Here is a 19,727-nt window from a genome sequence, read left to right on the forward strand (position 1 = left end):
CAGGCAAAATAAACATATTGTTTATGGATACATACATATGTGCTGAAAGTATAAAGAGATGCATTGTGATTAAACAAACATCAAACCTCTGAAAAGGAAGGGTGGAGGATGGGCAGAGTGAGGTACACACCAATGGATACTAATTTATTTTCTTTCAAATATCTGAGGCAAATATGGAAAAATTTCTTAAAACTGGGTCATGGGTGGACAGAGTCAATATATTCTTGTATGTTTTTGAAACATTTTATAATAAGTTTATGAAGTTTTTTAAGAACAGCTTGATTGTTCACATGCCATATACAATTTACCCACTGAAAGTGCATAATTCAGAGGTTTTTAGTGTATTCACAGAGTTGTGCAACCATCACCACAATTTTAGAACATTTTCATCACCATAAAAAGAAACATCATACTCAATAGTATTCATTCCCCATTTCCTCCCGTCCCCCACAGCCCCAGGCAGTCAGCAGTCTACTTTCTGTCTCTATGGATTTGCCTCTTCTGCACATTTCATAGAAATGGAATCATATAATGTGTAGTCTTTTGTAACTAGGTTTTTCACTTAGCATGTCTTCAGGATTTATCCATGTTGTGGGATATATCAGTACTTCATTTCTTTTTGTTGCCAAATAATATTCCATTGTATGGATATACTCCATTTTGTTTATCTTTTCATCAATTGATGGACATTTGAATTGATTCCACTTTTTGCCTCTTAAGAATGATGCTGCTATAAATTTGTGTACAAATTTTTGTTTGGATGTGTGTTTTAATTTCTCTTGATGTGTACGCAGGAGGAGAATTGTTGAGTCGTATGGTGACTCTCTGTTTAAGCTTTTGAGGAACTGCCAGGCCCCTCTGAAGTAGCTGCACTGGTTTACATCCCACCAGCAGTGCATTGTTTATGAAACTTTAAATTAAATACTTCTGCAGCTCTTTATCCAGTTAAACAGACAGGCGTTGAGTGCATGCCCAGTATATGTGAGGCACTGTATTGTGTACTGAGTGGTAAGCAAAAATGTAAACTAACGGAAGCAATAATTATAGGCAATACAATGACATTCACATATGCAGTGACTTCATATAATGTGAGTTTTATCTAACAAAGTGCTGTGGAGCAAGGAGGAGTGATTAGTCCTGAGTACTGGAAAACTTCACTGAGAAGCTGACCTTGAGTGTTGCAAATAACTTTTGGTATTGAGAATTTTTAATGATATGGACAAATATTTATATTAGGTGAAAAAATAATTTCAAATTGTATATATTGTATAATCTCAGCTATCTTACAAAAGTAGAAAAGGTAGGGTACTACATTATTAATGGTAGTTATAGGTGCAATTATAGGTGACTTTTTCTTCTGTAGCCTCCATATTTCTACCAGAAGCGGTACAATACTTCTGTATTCAGGAAAAAAGGTATTAAAAATAATAAAAATTTATCAGTGACTAAAGTCCACCGCATCCTATCATAGAGAAATTGTTATTTATGGTTAAGAAAAGTATACTACTTTATAATTACTTGGTTTCTTTTTTTAAGTTTCATGCAGAAATTTATTTTGACCATGACTTACAAAGTTATGTCCTTGTGGATCAAGGCAGTCAGAATGGCACAATTGTTAATGGAAAACAGATTCTTCAGGTGAGTGTGACTGTATTAATTAATTACTTGCACATTATTTTTAAAAACTGAGGTTTTTTATTCTTGAAGGCCATAGTTATTATATGTATCATTTGGTTTAGATCCGTGTTCAAGCCCAAATGTGTTATGTGAAAAGGAGTTCCCAGAAAGGGCTGAAAAAAGTATATAATAAGTGGATACTTGACTGTTGAGTTTTGACTTCTTATTATGTATCTGTGCCTCATTTTTAGAGATAAATGCGTTTTAAAGCTATTCAAAGTAAATATTCTTATAGCAATCTTATTTTGTGTTGTTTAAAAAATTGTTTTAATGGAAATGTTGCTAAAGTGGAAACTCCTTGAAGGCAGGGGTTATGTCTATACAGTTGACTCTTCTATCCTCAACATGTAGCAGAATGCTTGGCACTTAATAAGGAAAGATACAGACGAGAAGGAAGGCCTTATTCTTAGTCTATAAGATTCAGAAATGAAATAAAACAATTATCAAGAGACAAGAAGAGGAAAAAGGGGAAATAAGATACACTTATCCCCTTTACACTTCACCTTTTTGACTATGATGATTATTCGTTTTGGTTAATAGATTATTTGAAGTTTGGGTTGGGTATTTCTCTGAGAGGATTGGACATGGAGATAGGGAGATTAGTGGATTTTGATAATATAAAAATTACAAGTTGCTCAGTTGAGCTATCTTCCTCTCCACTGGTAGAACATTATGGATCATCCTCAGGTTGTGGCAGTTTGTGGGTGTGTTTGCATATATGTATCTATCTCACTGAGAAGCATCTCAAATTTTTTTTGTTATAATCAGACAGTAGTTACAGTAAATGTAAAATAATCATATGTAACTCTCTGGGATTTCTGTTTTGTAATTTTTTCCCCTTTAGCCTAAAACTAAGTGTGACCCTTATGTACTTGAGCATGGAGATGAAGTGAAAATTGGAGAGACCGTGTTGTCCTTCCACATCCACCCTGGCAGTGATACCTGTGACGGCTGTGAACCAGGGCAGGTTAGAGCTCACCTTCGTCTTGATAAGAAAGATGAGTCTTTTGGTATGTGAAACATATTGTTACATGTGGGCATGTAAACTTTTCTCTTTAATTCACTAGAGTGTTCTAAAAAAGTATCAGTTAGCTTCCAGCTTCATATCTAATTGATAAAACACTGTATTGAGATACATTTATATTTCAGTGATTATATTTCAGTGATTATTATCAAATGAGACTAAGAAATGGCATGTATTTGAAATTAGAGACCTGGGCTAGTAGATGATGATTGTAGTTGATTCTTCTGTGCAATAATTTAGCTGTGCTATTATAGCATTAGCTTACTTTTTGAACAGGACAGATAGTCATTAGCCCTGTTCTTTTTTTTTTTTTTTTTAATAATTTTATTTATTTTTTTCCCCCAAAGCCCCAGTATATAGTTGTATGTCATAGCTGCACATCCTGCTAGTTGCTGTATGTGGGACGCGGCCTCAGCACGGGTGGAGAAGCGGTGCGTCAGTGCACGCCCGGGATCCAAACCCGGGTCGCCAGCAGCCAAGTGCACGCACTTAACCGCTAAGCCACGGGGTCGGCCAACCCTGTTCTTGCTAATCCAGTTTAGTAGGCTTTTGAAGCAGCCCTGCAGTGGTGGCTAAATGTCCTTCAAAAGAGTAATTGTGACATAATTGTAATCAAGATTGGTTTCTTTTAACATCTATTTACTGATATAAAGAAGTCATCCGTGGTTAAACTCTGTCATATAATAGTAGCATAGAGAATAATAGGCCAAGGTGTTAAGAGATGTTGGTTGATGTTTGCTTTCCTCCTTATAGTTTATGTTGATGTGTCATCTGTGTATATACCATATTTTTCTATAATAAAGAACACCATAGGAGTTGCTATCTTGCTTTAGGCCCACTCATCTAAGGCTTTTAAAATTTGAGTAGATGCTTTAAACTAGTAAGAACTAATTTTTTACATATCAGTTTTTCCCCTAAATACTAAATACAACTATACATAGTCATTGTATATTTTTTGTTTTCTGATACTAGATTATGAAAATGAGTATGACACATTACACGATAACATGAATCTTCGGTTCTGTGATTTTTCTTTTGCACATGCCTGTGTTCCTTTGGTAAATTAAGAATATTTCTGCATTTGGGATTCTATTACAATAATCTTATTGAAAAATTGAGATGTTTAGTGTTCCTTTTGGTATCTGTACTATAACATTCCTATAATCTTTGGGTTTTGGTTAATTTCCAAGTAAGTTTAGTTACCAAAATGCTGAAAGGACGTCATCACAACTCAAGATCCTTTTATTTATTGATGTTTATTTGAACTTTTGGTTAATCTGCAGATGGGATACTAATATTGTTAGTTTTTTTTTATTATTAAATAGTATTAATTTTATATAAAATCTATCAAATTTAGTGTTTTTTTTTTTTTAAAACCAAACTCACTTTTTCCTTTTAGTTGGTCCAACACTAAGTAAGGAGGAAAAAGAGTTGGAAAGGAGAAAAGAATTAAAGAAAATACGAGTAAAATATGGTTTGCAGGTAAGGATGTTAAATATTGTTACATGTGTTAAACTGTGCATGTTGTTTTAAGTAAAAATGCCTTTAGATATGCACAGTCCATTTTATATTTAAAAAGAGCTATTTAGAATGATTTAGAGATTTATGTAATTTCTCTTGTTTACTGTTTACCTCAACAATTGTTGAGATTGGCATAGAAAAATGATAATAATACTCTGCATTTGAATAGGTGTTTCTTGTTTTTAAAATACTTGCATTGAAATGATATCAGTGAGGAACATAGTTGGAGGACGAGTATTGCCTGATTTCAAGACTTATTATCAACTACAGTAATTAAGACACTATAGTATTGGCATAAAGATCAATAAATAGGTGTATGGAACAGAATCATGAGTGCAGAAATAGACCCAGATAGATGTGTATATGTATATGTGTGTTTGTATATGTAAATGTATGATTTTTAACAAAGGTTTGAAGGCAATTTGGTGGAGATAGGATGGTCTTTTCAGCAAATAGTACTGGACAATTGGGTAGCCATATGCAAAAACCGAAAGAAGAACTTTGATCCACACCTTGTAACATATATAAAAATGAACTCAAAGTGTATCATAGGTATAAATTTAAAACCTAGAGGCAAACCTTTCAAAAAAAATTAGGCAAAGATTTTTTAGGTATCTAACACCAAAAGCACAATCCATAAAAGAACAAATTAATAAATTACAATTTCTCCAAAACTTTGGTTCTTCCAAAGATACTGTTAAGAGAATGAAAACATAAGTCACAGACTGGGAAAAATATTTGGAAATCATCTCCCTGATAAAAATCATATATCTAGGATATATAAAGAACTCTCAAAACTCAATAAGAAAACAGTTAAAAAATGAGCAAAAGACTTGAATAGACACTTCACCAAAGCAGGTGTACCGATGGCAAATAAACACATGAAAAGATGTTCAGTATCATTAGTCATTAGGGAAATGCAAATGAAAACTAATTGAAAAGAGTAACCATGCCAAGTGGTGGGCATGTGGAGGAACTGGAACTCGCATACACTGCTGGTGAGAATGTCAAATGGTGCCATTGCTTTGGAAAATAGTTTAGTAGTTTCTTTAAAAGTTAGACGTACGCCTACCATATGATTCACCATTCTCCTTCGAGGTATTCACACAAGAGAAATGAAAGCATATATTCATACAAAGACTAGTAAACAAATGTTCATAGCACCTTTTTTTCTAATAGCCAGAAACTGGAAAAAACTCACTTGTCCATCGTGAATGGATAAACAGACTATGGTATATATCTATATTTGATTATATGGTCAAATACTATTTAGCAATAAAAAAGCATGAGCTATTGATACCGGCTACAAAATGGATAAATCTCAGAATAATTATGCTGAGTGAAAGAAGCCAGACAAAAAGAATACATACTGTATACTTTCATTTATATAAAATTCTAGGAAAACAAACTAACATATCGTGACAGAAAGATCAGTGGTTGCCTGGATACAGAAGAGGGAAGGATGCACAGGGAGAGGGTCTAGAGGGATGGAATCCAAAGAAGGACAAGGATACTTTTGTGGGAGATGGATGTATTTATTGTCTTGATTATGGTGATGGTTTCATAGGTGTATCCACATCTCAGAAGTATCTAATTGTACACTTTATGTGTAATTTATTGTATGTTAGTTATACCTTAATAAAGCTGTAAAAATATTACCTTTTAATCCTATAAGTAAATCAGGAAGGTAATTAATATTTCCAGTTTACATTTGAGAAACTAAGGGTCACCCAGCTACTAAATGACAGAGCTAGGTGTAGGTAGAATCTAGGTCTTAATGCATGTTTGTGCAGTGCTTTTTACTCTTTGTGAAGATGTGGGAAAAGATGCTGCCAAAATAACATTCTGCAAAACTGTATTATTTGTTGTTATACTAAGGGAGAGAAATCATAATAAAAAATGTCGAGGGCCTAATTTGGGAGGAAAATAGAAGATATACAAGGAGAGAATAAAATATTTTCTCAAAAATTTTAACTCAATTTTTGTATCTTCTAGGGAGAAAACCCATTAGGGTTGGTGGTTCTATATTTTTCTTTTCTGTTTAGAAGCAAAATTAAGTAAAAACTTCTGTGGTGCTTTCCTTGAATTGCTCCAGCGGTTCCTAGCATCTTTGTGGATGAATGTCATACTTTTTATATAAAGATTAGCAAGTAATAACAAACGGGAAGAGAAGCCTTCTCTGAAGCCCCATGCTGAATTGACTGCCTCTTTTGTGCTCCTGCCACATCTCGTGTACACCTTAGTGTTGAACCAGTCTGCTGGACCATGCTCAAGATTTTGTGTATTTGCCCTGTAGGATTATAAATGTCTTTGTATGCTGTCACCTAGCATGGAGCTTCCCACTTTACTCAGTAATATTTGTTGAGGGACTGATGAATCATATAAATGGAGCTGAATTGAAGCAGAAAGCTATTATTAGTGCCAGGGTAAAAGAGTATTTGCTTTTTGTCCATTTTTTAAGGACTTTCTACATTTTTCCCTTCCAAGGAACAGTATCAAACTATTTTAGGTCCTTTGGAACGTTCAGTTCCTTAGAGAAAAGGAGAAATAGATTTTTTCCCAACCCCAGGGGTTCTACATATTTCTTTGAATACTGGTAGTTCATGTGAGAATATGAGTACACATCATTAAGTCAAAATATACTGTATTTTCACTATATTGTCTTCTTATGATTACATATTACAGTTTATATACGATTTATATTAACTTCTGTATGCAATTTATGTTGTAGTACAACTTGAAATAATACATTTTAAAGGGGATAGAATAAAAATAGCATATTCAATAACGTAATTGTCCTAATTTATATCATGATTTGTTTTAATTCATTGTTTAATAGAGACCACATTGAAACATATTTGCTAAATAAGGCAGATATAAAGACATTACATTTTTATTTATCAGCTTTGTTTTCCTCAATGAATATTCTGTGTTTATAAAGAATACAGACTACGAAGATGAAAAGGCATTGAAGAATCCAAAATATAAAGATAGAGCTGGAAAACGTAGGGAGCAGGTTGGAAGTGAAGGAACTTTCCAAAGAGATGATGCCCCTGCATCAGTTCATTCGTAAGTATTAAATCTTAGTTGTTTGAAACATTCTTTGTACCGTAATCACATCCATAGGGTAATCTGACTTACAGGGCTATATATTCTGTTAGGTAGTCTTGAAAGGAATGGTTCAGAACAAGATGGAAACACCAAATCTATTTATATTTTCCTCTAATATTAGAATTCCATTTTCCCTAGAAAATTACTGAGCATGTATGTGAATATACATACAAACACACATATGTATGCATAGCTAACATTCTAGCCACCCAGTTGAGTGAGCATACTTTTATATACTAGATATTGAGAAGGCTAGGCTTATAAGTTGGTATGGACTGGTATTTTTTGTAATTATTTCAATACCTGACTACTTTTGTTCTTGTTGACACTGAAATACTATTTTTCTTGATTCAGTTCTTTTTTCTTGGTAAAGTAGCATTGATAAACATGAAAAGTATAATTTTGAGGCCTACAATATGACCATATTTCTGCATTTAATCATATATGGGGTTACATTTTTTTTATCAATATAAATTCTAGGTTTAGTTAAAATTTAAATGTTACATATGGAACTGACAACTAATTATAAAATTCTGATTAAATATCATATCTTATTCTAAGATACACTACATGGATAGAGTTTTACAGTTAGTTGCACATGGCAGTAATTTTTTCTCTGGTACGTAAAATGATGATGCATCTTACAATTTATGGAGTCAGATTTGATGAAATATAGTATTATAAATTAGATATACTAAGCAACATGTCAAATATTTTTTGAAGTTTAATATTTTTGAAGTAATTGCTGGAGAATATGAAGATTGCTTTAGAGTAAATTAGAAGGCATAAGTAAAAAATGAAACACGTTGGTCTGACATTGCTTGGTTGATTGTTGTTGAAGAGCTAATTTAATGTATTTTGTAGCACTGAAAATACACTGATAGAACATAAAATTAAAATACCCTTAAATTAGCAGTACGTAAAATCATAGAACAAAATGCAAATAGTGAATGAGAGGTTTTGTTTCATTTTAACTTTTTTTATTGATGTATAACGTATATACAGAAAAGTACACAAATAACAGTATCAGTATCACTGATATACATAAGATTAACACATTACAGAAAACATTTCTTGGTCAAGACATAGACAATTATCAGTAACCCTGGAAACCTACCCTCCTAGTGCCCCCGTCTTTTTTTTTTTTTTTTTTTTTTTTGTGAGGAAGATCAGCCCTGATCTAACATCCATGCCAATCCTCCTCTTTTTGCTGAGGAAGACCGGCCATGAGCTAACATCTGTTGCCAATCCGCCTCCTTTTTTCCCCCTTTTTCTCCCCAAAGCCCTAGTAGATAGTTGTATGTCATAGTTGCACATCATTCTAGTTGCTGTTTGTGGGATGCCGCCTCAGCATGGCTGGAGAAGCGGTGCATCGGTGCACGCCCAGGATCTGAACCTGGGCCGCCAATATCAGAGCGCACGCACTTAACCGCTAAGCCACGGGGCTGCCCCCCCACCGCCCTTAATCATTACTCCTCTCTCCTCCCCAAAGGTAAAACCACTGTCCTAACTCCAACAGCAACAGATTAATTTCACTTATTTTTGAATTTTAAATAAATGGAATAATTCAGTATTTATTTTGTGTCTGTATTCTTTTTGTCCAACATTATTTTGTTAGGTATATTTTATTTTTACTGCTTTATAATAGTCTTCTCTATGAACATGCCACAGTTTATCCATTTTACCATTGATGGACATCTGGGTTGTTTCCGATTTGTGGTTATTATTAGATTTGCTGCAAAAACATTCTTGTATGTCTTTTTGGTGCACCATGTACATGCTTTTCTGTTAAGTAGTATATGTAGGAGTAGAATTTGTGTATCTTCAACTTTATTAGGTAATGCCAAACAATTTTCTAAAGTAGTTGTACCAATTATTTTTAATTCATTAATTTATTATAAATGTGACCTAAATGGTCTTTTAGAAATCAACCATCATCTTAATTTTCTTTAAAGTGAAATTACTGATAGCAACAAAGGTCGGAAGATGTTGGAGAAGATGGGTTGGAGAAAAGGAGAGGGTCTCGGGAAGGATGGTGGAGGAATGAAAACTCCGGTAAGATTTGCGTATTCTTTCATTCTTTGTTCTTACAGCAGATATATATAGTGGGTACCTGCCATGTGCCAGGCATTGCCTTGAGTGCTAGGAGAATAGAAGCAAGCAAAACCAGACATGATTACTACCTCAGTGGCATTCACAATTACCAGATATATATATATGAATTGTTTATTTTCTTTTAGGTAGCCGCTTAGAGTTTTTTCCTTCATCAAAGCTAGGATAGTAAATGTTATTTCCTGAGCCGAAGGTCTGCTGCATCTTTTATTTGATTTTAATGACTTCCTTACTATGCCTGGTACTAGATACTGCAGGAACAATCACAGTGTTACTTTACAAACAGGCAGATTCTGTATTAGCTGGAGAATCTGTTTTAGGGTCAAGAATCAGCATGTGGCAAGCAATAGAGAATGTCTGGGAAACAATAATTACTTCTGCAGTCCTGTGGTTCGTTGGAGATTCAGACTATCTTTTACAAAAACCTTACTAATGTGACTAAAGAACTGTTTTGATAATTTCTTGATATCAGACTATCTTTTACAAAAACCTTACTAATGTGACTAAAGAACTGTTTTGATAATTACTTGATACCTAAAGAAATAGTAGATGGATCAGTGTGAGTTTAATGTAAATTTTCTCGTTTTCATTGAGGTAATACAGGAAGAACATGGGGTTTGTGGTCAGACCTAGGTTAGAATATGTGCTCTCTCCCTCACTAGCTGCGTGACTTAGGGCAGGTTTGGACTTGAGTTTTCATATGTAAAAATGGGGAACAATAAGAACGGTTTTTTTTGTTGGGTTTTTTTTTTTTTTTTGGTGAAGAAGATTGGCCCTGAGCCAACGTCCGTTGCCAATCTTCCTTTCTGCTGAGGAAGATTAGCCCTGAGCTAACATCTGTGCCCATCTTCCTCTATTTTGTATGTGGGACACCGCCACAGCATGGTGTGATGAGCGGTGCGTAGGTCCGCACCCAGGATTCGAACTTGCAAACCCCGGGCCGCTGAAGCAGAGCGTGTGAACTTAACCAGTTCGCCACCGTGCTGGCCCCAGAACTGTTTCTTTAGGGATGTCATGAAGATAAAGCCCCTAGCATGGTGCCTGACGTGTATTAGGCACTCAGTAACTGGTAGCTTTTAATGGTTCTCAAAATAATGAGAAGTCCTCCTCTCCTTTTATGAAAATAAACATTCGAGTTCTCTTTATGATTCTTAACGTTTAACCTACCTGTTCACTTACTTAGATGAGGCTAGGAAAGTAGCTTTAAATACATCTATTGCCTTTACTTCTGGTTAGAGTGGGATGACAGATTCTAATGCATCTCAATGAAATTTGGTGGTTGCTATTTAAGGAGCACTCCATTTTCTGTAGAATCAGGGAAGGCAATGTAGAAAAATGAGTTTAAGTTTCATGTATAATCATGTATGTATTCTTGTATGTATTTGATGGATTTGACAGGTTTTTCTTTTGCATCAGTCTTTTTCTAAATCAAAGAATTAAAAAGTATCAAGTTGGACACAGCAGGGTTCAGTGTGTTTAAACTCTACAGTAAGTCCTCTGCTCAACTTTTGGTAACAGATCCAGCTTCAGCTCCGACGAACACATGCAGGCTTGGGGACAGGCAAACCATCCTCAATTGAAGATGTTCACCTTCTCCAAAACAAGAGCAAAAAGAACTGGGAGAAAGCACGAGAGAGGTTTGCTGAAAACTTCCCAGAAACTAAACCTCAAAAAGATGCACCAGGGACTGTGCCTTGGCTGAAAGGGACTATAGAATGAAGGTCAGTCTTAGAACACAATTCAAGCTTTTAAAAAAAAGAGTTTGGGAACTCTTATTTTATTGCAGAACTTTTCCCTCCAAAAGAGTCAATGGCATGAGAGAACTGTCACAGTTTATCCCCTCATGATTCAGAAATGTGTAATAAAGTGTGGTTTGCAGCTTTTAAGAAACATTTTTTAAAACTAATAAATAGTGACTGAATCAGGTTATGCTGTGAGTGGACTAAAGTTCACAGGGCATAGATGAACTTATGAAACTTGATTATTTTATCTTGTCATTTTCAAGACCCGTATAAGCAACTAGCCATGGAAGCAAAATTCATATAACCACTAATGACTTAAATGTACACTTGTCCTTGTCTCCATACCTTTGTTATTGTAAGATGCACAACAAAAGAAATATCAAAGGTTTATAGAAATAATTCTGACTATAGTCATCTTTGTTTATGCCCTTTAGAACTTAGATAAAAAATGTTGAGAAAACATGGGTAGTGGTGCATAAATTTTATTATTCTTGAAATAACCTAAGTAATAGTATTGAAGAACTAATGAACAGGTGACATGTTGTAGAAAATTAGTCTTTCATTGTTTTCTTCTGTGAAGAATCTGTTGATTTGTATTATATATTAAGCATTTACATTTGTTTTTTTTCATAGCTGAAATATTTAGATATGAGCAATTGAGTACAGTATTGAAATATTCAATGTGCTGGTATTTGTAGTTTTGATAAATCCCATTGCTGGCAATGGAGTTGTGCCAGAGAAATCTGATTTCTACTGCAAAAGGATTACCTAAGCCAAGGCCTCAAACTCAAGGTGTTTATTGAAAATGTCCTCAGATGCAATAAAAACATTATTACATCAAAAAGAGTGATTAATTGAACCAGTGATTTAAATATACTGGTCTGCTTTGAACCCACTACCAGCGAGAATTTTCCTCTTTAATTTGGCAGAGCAGTGACAGAAGGGTGAGGTCAGATAGTGGAGAAGTGCAGTGCAGCTCTTGGGGTCAGGGGTATCTGCTCTGCCACTTACCACTGTTCTCCTCGCTGTTCACCTTTCCTCTCAGCTTTTTGCTGCGAAATTAATGCTGGAACTGACCCTTTTCTGGCAGTGAATATAAGCTATAGCTCCCTCATCTACTATAAAGAAATGTGTTCCAAGATTTAGAAATAGGAAGGGAAAATTCTGAAACAAATTATACAGTAGGGAAGATAATTCAGAAAGAAAGGCTACCTGTTGGAATTTCTAGTCTGAATGGTACAGGGTATTTAGGAAGTAAGGGGGATGTGGAAAGAAAAATAAGTTTATTACTAAAGATGAGACATGACCGAACAAATTGTCAAGTCCCTGTAGGCCTAAGCTGGGAGAATCAGAGGCTCTGTAACTCCAAATCTGACAAAGTGTTTCTCTGCATCCTTCTTGGCCACCTACACACCCTACCACACATATGTATATGTATATGTACGTTAGACTTGGAGGCAAGAGGAGTGTCCTGCATTATTTTCTCTAAAATAGAAAAAAAAACCTCATTTAAATGTGGTTCTGATACTGGTGCCCTGTATATAGATAAAAATATAGTACTTTCAAAGTTGACTTTGCTTCTAGTAGATCTCACTCATTGCGTTATTATACAACTGTCTATATAATATTTCCCATTTTTATTATTAGATTGTGGAAAACTTTTTTCATTGTTTTCTTTTGTTAAGAAAATGGAAACTTGAAAATGGTGACAAAAATTGAAATATATGTGATATTTGCATTATTAAAACCCTTTGCAGATCTAAAATCTCAGGGCTACATTGTATAGTGGTTAAAGCACTGAATAACGTCTGGGTCTATTTCCATCTGTGGAATAAGAATAATATCTCACATGTCTGTCTTGAATAGAAAATGAGAGAATGTATATAAAAAGCACTTTGTAAACTATAAAAGTAGTACAAATGTGAGCTTCTATTTGTTTAGAAGCATAGATATGAGTTATGTACAATTTGGATTGCACATAAAGTTGTTTTGTGTTTAATATTTTAAATTACAGTTTATTCACAAAGTATAAATTTATTAATTTATTAGCCTTTAAATGTTTAAGTGGAGCTACAAGTTGCTGAATTTTGCGAAATCTAACATCTTATATTTTTGCGAGAACACGAGAAGCTGGCAAAATTGAGAACAGAAGAAACCATCAACATTAGAGTGAAATAACAGAAGTTGTTTTCTAGAATTAAATAGCTAGGAAGCATTTTTTCTCAAAAAGAGAGGAATATTTTTCCTGCTTTTAAAACAGTTTTTACTTCTGATATTTCGTTTTTATTCTAGTTGTAAATTATGAAAAGTAATGGCTCACACAAAGTGAACACCTTCTACCTTTTCACATAAAAGATTATTTCTTAATTTGGCACATTTTCAAATTGCAGGCAAAAGAAGATAGAAATCTCAAACAAGGGAAAGCAAGACATGTCAGAGACTGTGTAGAAAGGCCATCCTGTCGAGTTGCAGGACAGAGGGCTGTGCTTGGCAGGGAGCCAGAGAGGCATTTCTGGACCCCACACCTAAAGGTGCCCTCAGGAACAGCTGAAAGTGTTTTCCACGACATCTCGTTCCAAGTGTGCTGCTTGTTTTTGTAGGGCATCACTTAGATCTCTGCTCTGAATCTTTGATCCAAAACACTTCATTTTACTTTTTCAGACTTTAAAGTTGAAATACATTTGGATTCTTTAAAAGGAGTCAGTGTATGTGTGTGTGTGTCTGTGTATTGGGGCCCTATTGGCTTATGGCCTTCTGTTTGCAAAATGACTCTTGAAACTCCAGTCATCATATTCATGTCCAAAACGGGAAGAGCACGGGAAAGAGCAATGTTCGTGTCAGTTCTCTTTTGTCAGGAAAGCAAAAGCTTACTCAGAAGGTCTCAGAGCAGACTTCTCCTTAGGGTCGTTAGCCAGCACTTGATAACTTGACTCTCCATAGCTGCTGCAAGGGAAGTGGAAAAGGTGGGCCACAGAATGGTCTCAGTTGGCGTAAGCCAGTCAGGAACCATCACCGGGGGCTGAACATGTTGCTGTTGGAACAGAGTCAGGGTTCAGTGAACAAGGCCAATGGGGACAGTGGATATTGAATGGGTAGGTGACTGACTGCCAGATAACCCAACTATCCATCAATGGGGACTGGAGGATTGGTTAAACTGTGATGCAGTCCTACTGTGTAATATTGTGTTGCCATTCAAATGAGTACGATAGAACTATCTATACCGTGATAGAGAAGAATATTGTCACTGCATTGCTGATTTTAAAAAGCAGATTGTAGAAAAGTATAACATAATCCCATTAAAAAATATATATATATAAGGGTACGTAGCAAGTTGTTAATATTAGTTAACCAAGGAGTGAGCAGACTTGACCTTTTTATTCTATTTCTATATTTGAACTTTAAAGCAGGTATAATTGTGTAGTTAACTATGTGTATTCATACACATTTATAATAAGTAGAATACAACACTAGGAAGTGGAGAGGCCTTCAGGGCCCAACCCCAGACGTTTTCCTCACTCTCGTATGCCCATTTGCATTTACCACATATATACCTGTGACTTCCAGGTTGATTTAGCCAGGATACATATCCAACTCAAAGTCACCTTAAATGCCACTTATCCAAGAGTGAACGCAGTCTTCTCCAAGCCTGGTCTCTTCCAGTGTACTGTCTCAGCTGGCAGCACCATCTATCCAGTTGTGCAAGCCAAACCTGGGGGTTAGCCTCTGTTTTGCTACCACCACCCTCTCTCCCCTTCCTCCTAATTTCCAATATGTTAAGTCAGTTCACTGTCACCACTCACCTGGACTGTTCCACTGGCCTCCTAACTGGTCTCCCTGCAGTCACTCCTTCCTCCTTCCAGTCCATCCATACTGCAGACATAGTTTCTTCACAGCTCTTGTTTCATCATCTGTTTAAAACCTACAGTGGCCCCATTACTCTGAGGACAGAAAACAAAACCTAGCCCATAAAACCCTACCTGGTCTAGCCACCGCCACCTTCCCAGCCCTGTCTGGTGTCACTCTCCCACTGGTTCTCTGGGTTGGCACGCTGGCCTTTTTTTGAGTTTCTCGGAGATGCCCTGCCCTCTCTTATGCCAGGGCACTTATATTCTGTCGTGTCTGGAATGCTCTGCCTCCACCCTGTTTACCCAGTTAGCTCGGACATATTTAGATCTCTGCTAATTGCTTCTTCTTCAGAGATGCCTCCTTTGTCCCCCTAGTCTAATTGCCTTTGATAAACATTCTTGGAAATCCCTATTTCATTTAGACTGCTTCTTTTGGTTCACAGTTGTATATTAATTAGTGTGATTAGTATGCTATTTGTCTGTCTAGATTCTTAAGTGTAATGTGGGCAAGACCTTGGTTTTCCTCACTACTGCATTCCTAGTGCCGAGCACCACGCCTGGCTTGTAGACTTGCAGCATAGAAGTGAAAGAGCAGGATGGGTTTGGAGAACTGCAGGTGGCGTGATACAGGTGGAGTTCTATGTGACTGAGGAAACATGCAAGGAACTGAGCTACGTAGAGCATGTAAAGCAATGGCTTTCAAACCATTTTGACCATGATCCGTGGTAAGAAATACAATTTATATCACAGCTCAGTACCTGAGTGTGTGTGCACATATAACAGGTTCTATATGCCAATACTTAGACATTGGTTCATATAAGGCCCTCTTATTTTTGTTTTCCAAATCACTGATTACAACCACTAAATTGATTTCATAATCCACTAAATGGGTTGTGTCCTACGTTTAGAAAAACATTGATCTAAAGCTTGGTTTTCAAACTGTTTGACAGAACCTATGTCATTGCCTTAGTAGCTGCAGGTGTGTGTGTGTGTGTGCGCGTGTGTGTGTGTGCGCGCGCGCGCGCGCGCGCATGTGTGATGAGGGTGGGGAGGGGTTAGGATGCCGAACTGGTGACTCCAGTTCTCATGCCATTTCCAGAATAGGTCTACATTGATCTGGTTTTCAATTCAGTCTTCCAGATAGATTACATATGAGGAAAGTTTCACTGCTTAAAGAAGAGGGCATAAGGTGGGGAAGGGAAGTGAGTCATTTACCTACAACTATTCTTGCATATTGTGTTAAGAAATTTGGATTTATCTCTTTGACAGTGAGGAATTCCTGAAGAATTATAAGCAAGGAAGGGCGCTCATTAGGTGGCTTTATAGCAGAGTAACTGGCTGATTGAGGAGAGGCAGAGTGGAGACTGGCAGACCTCCTGAGGGCTTGTTCCATCTGTCACGTATTGAGTGCCCATAGGTGCTGTGCAGACCTGTGAAGGCAGGGACCTTGTCTTATTCACTGCTGTGTCTTCGGTACCTACCACAGGATTGGGTGCTTAGGAGGTGCTCAGTAAGCGTTTGCTGGTAGGATGGATGGAACACATACTTGTGGTATGTCAGGCACTGTGCTAGGCACTTAATATATTATCTTCTTTATTCCTACCAGTATTTCATGAATCAGAAAACTGAGGCTCAGAGAGGTTTTTATTTTGGTCAAGGTCAGGAAGCCTGTGTGACAGAGTGGCAGAGCTGGGGTTTAAATCTTGATTCTTTTCATCCTAGTGGTATGGTTCAGAGCATGGGCTGAAGAGTCTGACAGACCTAGGTCCACCACTGCTGAGCTGAGTGATGTTTAAAAATTTATTTAAACCTCTGTACCTTAATGTCATTATGGGGTTGTTGGAAAGTTTAAATGAGATAAAGCATGTGTGGCACTGAACATATTGTCTGGCACATAATAAGCCCTCAAATATTAGCGATTATTAATATTCTTAATGCAGTGCTACCAGTACCAAGGGTGCAGTTGTAGGAGTAGAATCCTGGAGTGGAGATGGTGGTTATTGAAGTCAGGGAAGATGAGGGATGAGAGTAACTGGATGGGTCATCTTCATTCTCCGAGGAGATGATAGGAGATAGGTGTGGACCAGAAGACTGGGTTGGGAGCTGGATTTCTTAATGAATATTGGAGAATGAACAGGAGATTGGTAGTGAGAAAGACAGGGAGAGAGGGTAGAAGGTACTGTAGGTGAGCCTCATCATCCTCAAAAAAGGAGTGGATTCTGCATGACTTCGGAAATGGAGCCATCTAGAGAAATGGTAGAGAGATCTAGCAGGCCCACCCTGGCCCTCAGTACCCGGTGGGAGCAGGGGTACTACAGGGAGAACTCCAAGGAGAAGTAGATTTCAGGTACTTCTATATTCAAATCTTTCAGCAGCATGCATCCATTCAGCAGAGAGCCATCAGGCGCTTAGCACAGGCCGGGCACTATTCTAGGCCCTCGGGGTGCAGCAGTTAAACCAGACAGGACTCCCTGCACCCTTGAGCTGACGTTTATTTTTAGATAGTATTTGGTAGTATGTAAAGGCCAAGTAGTCACATGAAAGCCTTGATGGTTCCAAGAAGAGTATTAATCCAAAATCGTCTTTGTTCATTTCAAAAGTTTTTTCAAAAGCCAAAGTTTCTTGGGGCAGAGGGAGAGGGAGCAATTTGGTTTTTTAAAAATGTTTTCAGATCTGTCTCTAAACCAAACCTTTTTAGGGGAATCTTAGAAACTCTGCCTTCAAAAAAATTTTAGCCATGTTTTTGAGGGTTTTGGATATGTAAACAACAGTAAAACCTTACTGAGGCTGCAGTCCTTCACTTCATTATGTATCTCCTCTAATTACCTGAGAAGAATAGTAACTCTGCCTGCTCAGACATTTGGATTTTGTGGTTCTAAATCTGAACAATAAATCATTAAAGTACCAAAAACAAAGCAACATGAATCAGGTCACTGGAACTTGGAGTTGATGGGGAACGTGTACATCAGCAAGTCCCTGGAGGATGAGGAGCAGACACACTTGGGGAAGTTAATGTGAATGGAGGCAGACAGTGTCTTCTTCCTGCTGAGTAAGAATGCGTTTTCAGAAATTCTTCCAAGAAAAAGCTAGCTTTCGGGGCATGCCCAGTAGTGCAGTGGTTGGGTTCACACATTCTGCTTCAGTGGCCTGGGGTTCGCCGGTTCGGATCCTGGGCATGGACCTGCTCACCATGCTGAGGTGGTGTCCCACATAGAAGTACCTACGACTAGCATATACAATTATGTACTGGGGGCTTTGGAAAGAAAAAAGAAGAAAAGAGTAAGATTGGCAACAGATGTTAGCTCAGGGCCAATCTTCCTCAAAAAAAAAAAAAAAACAGTGAAAACTAGCCTTCTTCATCTATGTTAAAATGCTATGGTATTTCATTGCCCAGAAAGCAAAAGAGAGGGAGAAGTTGGTGGAATATTATTAAATGTATTTAAACATGTGACGATGTGTTACTTAGCTTCCAATTACTAGTAGACTTCAGAGGCCAGGAAGGTTGCCAGCTCATTCATCTGATCGTTACTTATCTTGACCAAAGGCCCAGGAGATTATATACTGAAATAATAAAACTTTCATTAACATTTAATGCTTTTCCTTAAAGCTTTCATTTTAATACTATGAAATCAGATTTCAGAGAATGTCATAATTAAGATTTTCATAAAAAGAAACATTTATTACTATTTAAATATGTAATGACTCCCAGTGCTCTCTGAACTCATTCACATCATAAACCCACTAAAATGGGCTTTAATCTCTACTATGACCATGCTACCTTTACTTAACCTTAATATACAACACTATCAAGGCCAATTTATGAGCCACACAAAAATAATTACCATTGCTTTATTATAATCACAGCTTATTAACCAGAAAAGTTAATCTGGTTAATCATTTACCATATTCACCAGACGGCTTTGACTAACTGGCAGCTCTTTTAAAAAATCAAATTTTTCTTGGAGAGGTAATATTTGCCAATTTAAGGATGTTTTAAAGAATGTGCCAGAGACTCGGAGAGCTACTCTAAAAGAGGAGTTCCAGAAATGTTTTAAGCATGGAAGCATTTTTGGAATTACTGTGTAGTTTCCCAGGGTGACTACTCTGAAGGGAAAAGTACTTAGATGGGTAGGTTTTGATATATTTACTTGTAAGATTGGTCAGATTACTTTGTATGCACAAGTCATCTTGAGTTTTGACTGGATTAGTTCATTTGGCAAATCAGGTATGAAGTTTATATTCTGACAGAGAAATAGTTCTATCATGAAGGAAAATGACTGGGCAAACCTTTGTGGCTTGCCTGCAGCTGCTCTCAGGAATCATCCCTGGGAACCTGCTCATTCCGAGGTCCTTTGGATTGGTTATGAGCTCCCATTCAGATAAGTAAAAGAAATAGAAGTCATAGTTATTGAGTTTAAACTATATGTCAGAATTTGCCTAAATAACTCACTTAATCCTGATAACATCTCTGTAAGGTATGTGTTATCCTCATTTTACTGATGAGGAAACTGGGTTTTAGAGGGCTTAAGGTGGCTGCCAAGGTGACACCTAACATACGTGGTTGGAAGCTTAGACTTTAATTCACATCTGGCTCCAAAGGCTTGATGAACTCCTCACATGTCACCACCCGGCCTTCCAAGTCAGCAGGGTCCTAGTCAGTGCACAAATTTACAATGTTCTCAGAACTATGGAGGC

At 36.8% G+C, this 19,727-nt stretch overlaps 1 protein-coding gene across 1 annotated transcript in view; it reads left to right on the forward strand.

Annotated features, from left to right (window-relative positions):
• The window catches only part of AGGF1 (angiogenic factor with G-patch and FHA domains 1), a 29,752-nt gene extending 16,519 nt beyond the window's left edge, over positions 1-13,233 (forward strand). Inside the window, exons 9-14 of the mRNA XM_058566205.1 lie at positions 1,537-1,638; positions 2,522-2,687; positions 4,101-4,183; positions 7,164-7,291; positions 9,289-9,388; positions 10,964-13,233. Of these exons, the coding sequence (XP_058422188.1) occupies positions 1,537-1,638; positions 2,522-2,687; positions 4,101-4,183; positions 7,164-7,291; positions 9,289-9,388; positions 10,964-11,164 (780 nt within the window). The 3' untranslated portion in view covers positions 11,165-13,233. The remainder of the gene's footprint in view (positions 1-1,536; positions 1,639-2,521; positions 2,688-4,100; positions 4,184-7,163; positions 7,292-9,288; positions 9,389-10,963) is intronic.
• The last annotated feature ends 6,494 nt before the right edge of the window (positions 13,234-19,727 follow it).

The sequence above is a fragment of the Diceros bicornis genome, chromosome 1, assembly GCF_020826845.1.
Source record: "Diceros bicornis minor isolate mBicDic1 chromosome 1, mDicBic1.mat.cur, whole genome shotgun sequence".
NCBI classification, from domain to species: Eukaryota; Metazoa; Chordata; class Mammalia; order Perissodactyla; family Rhinocerotidae; genus Diceros; species Diceros bicornis.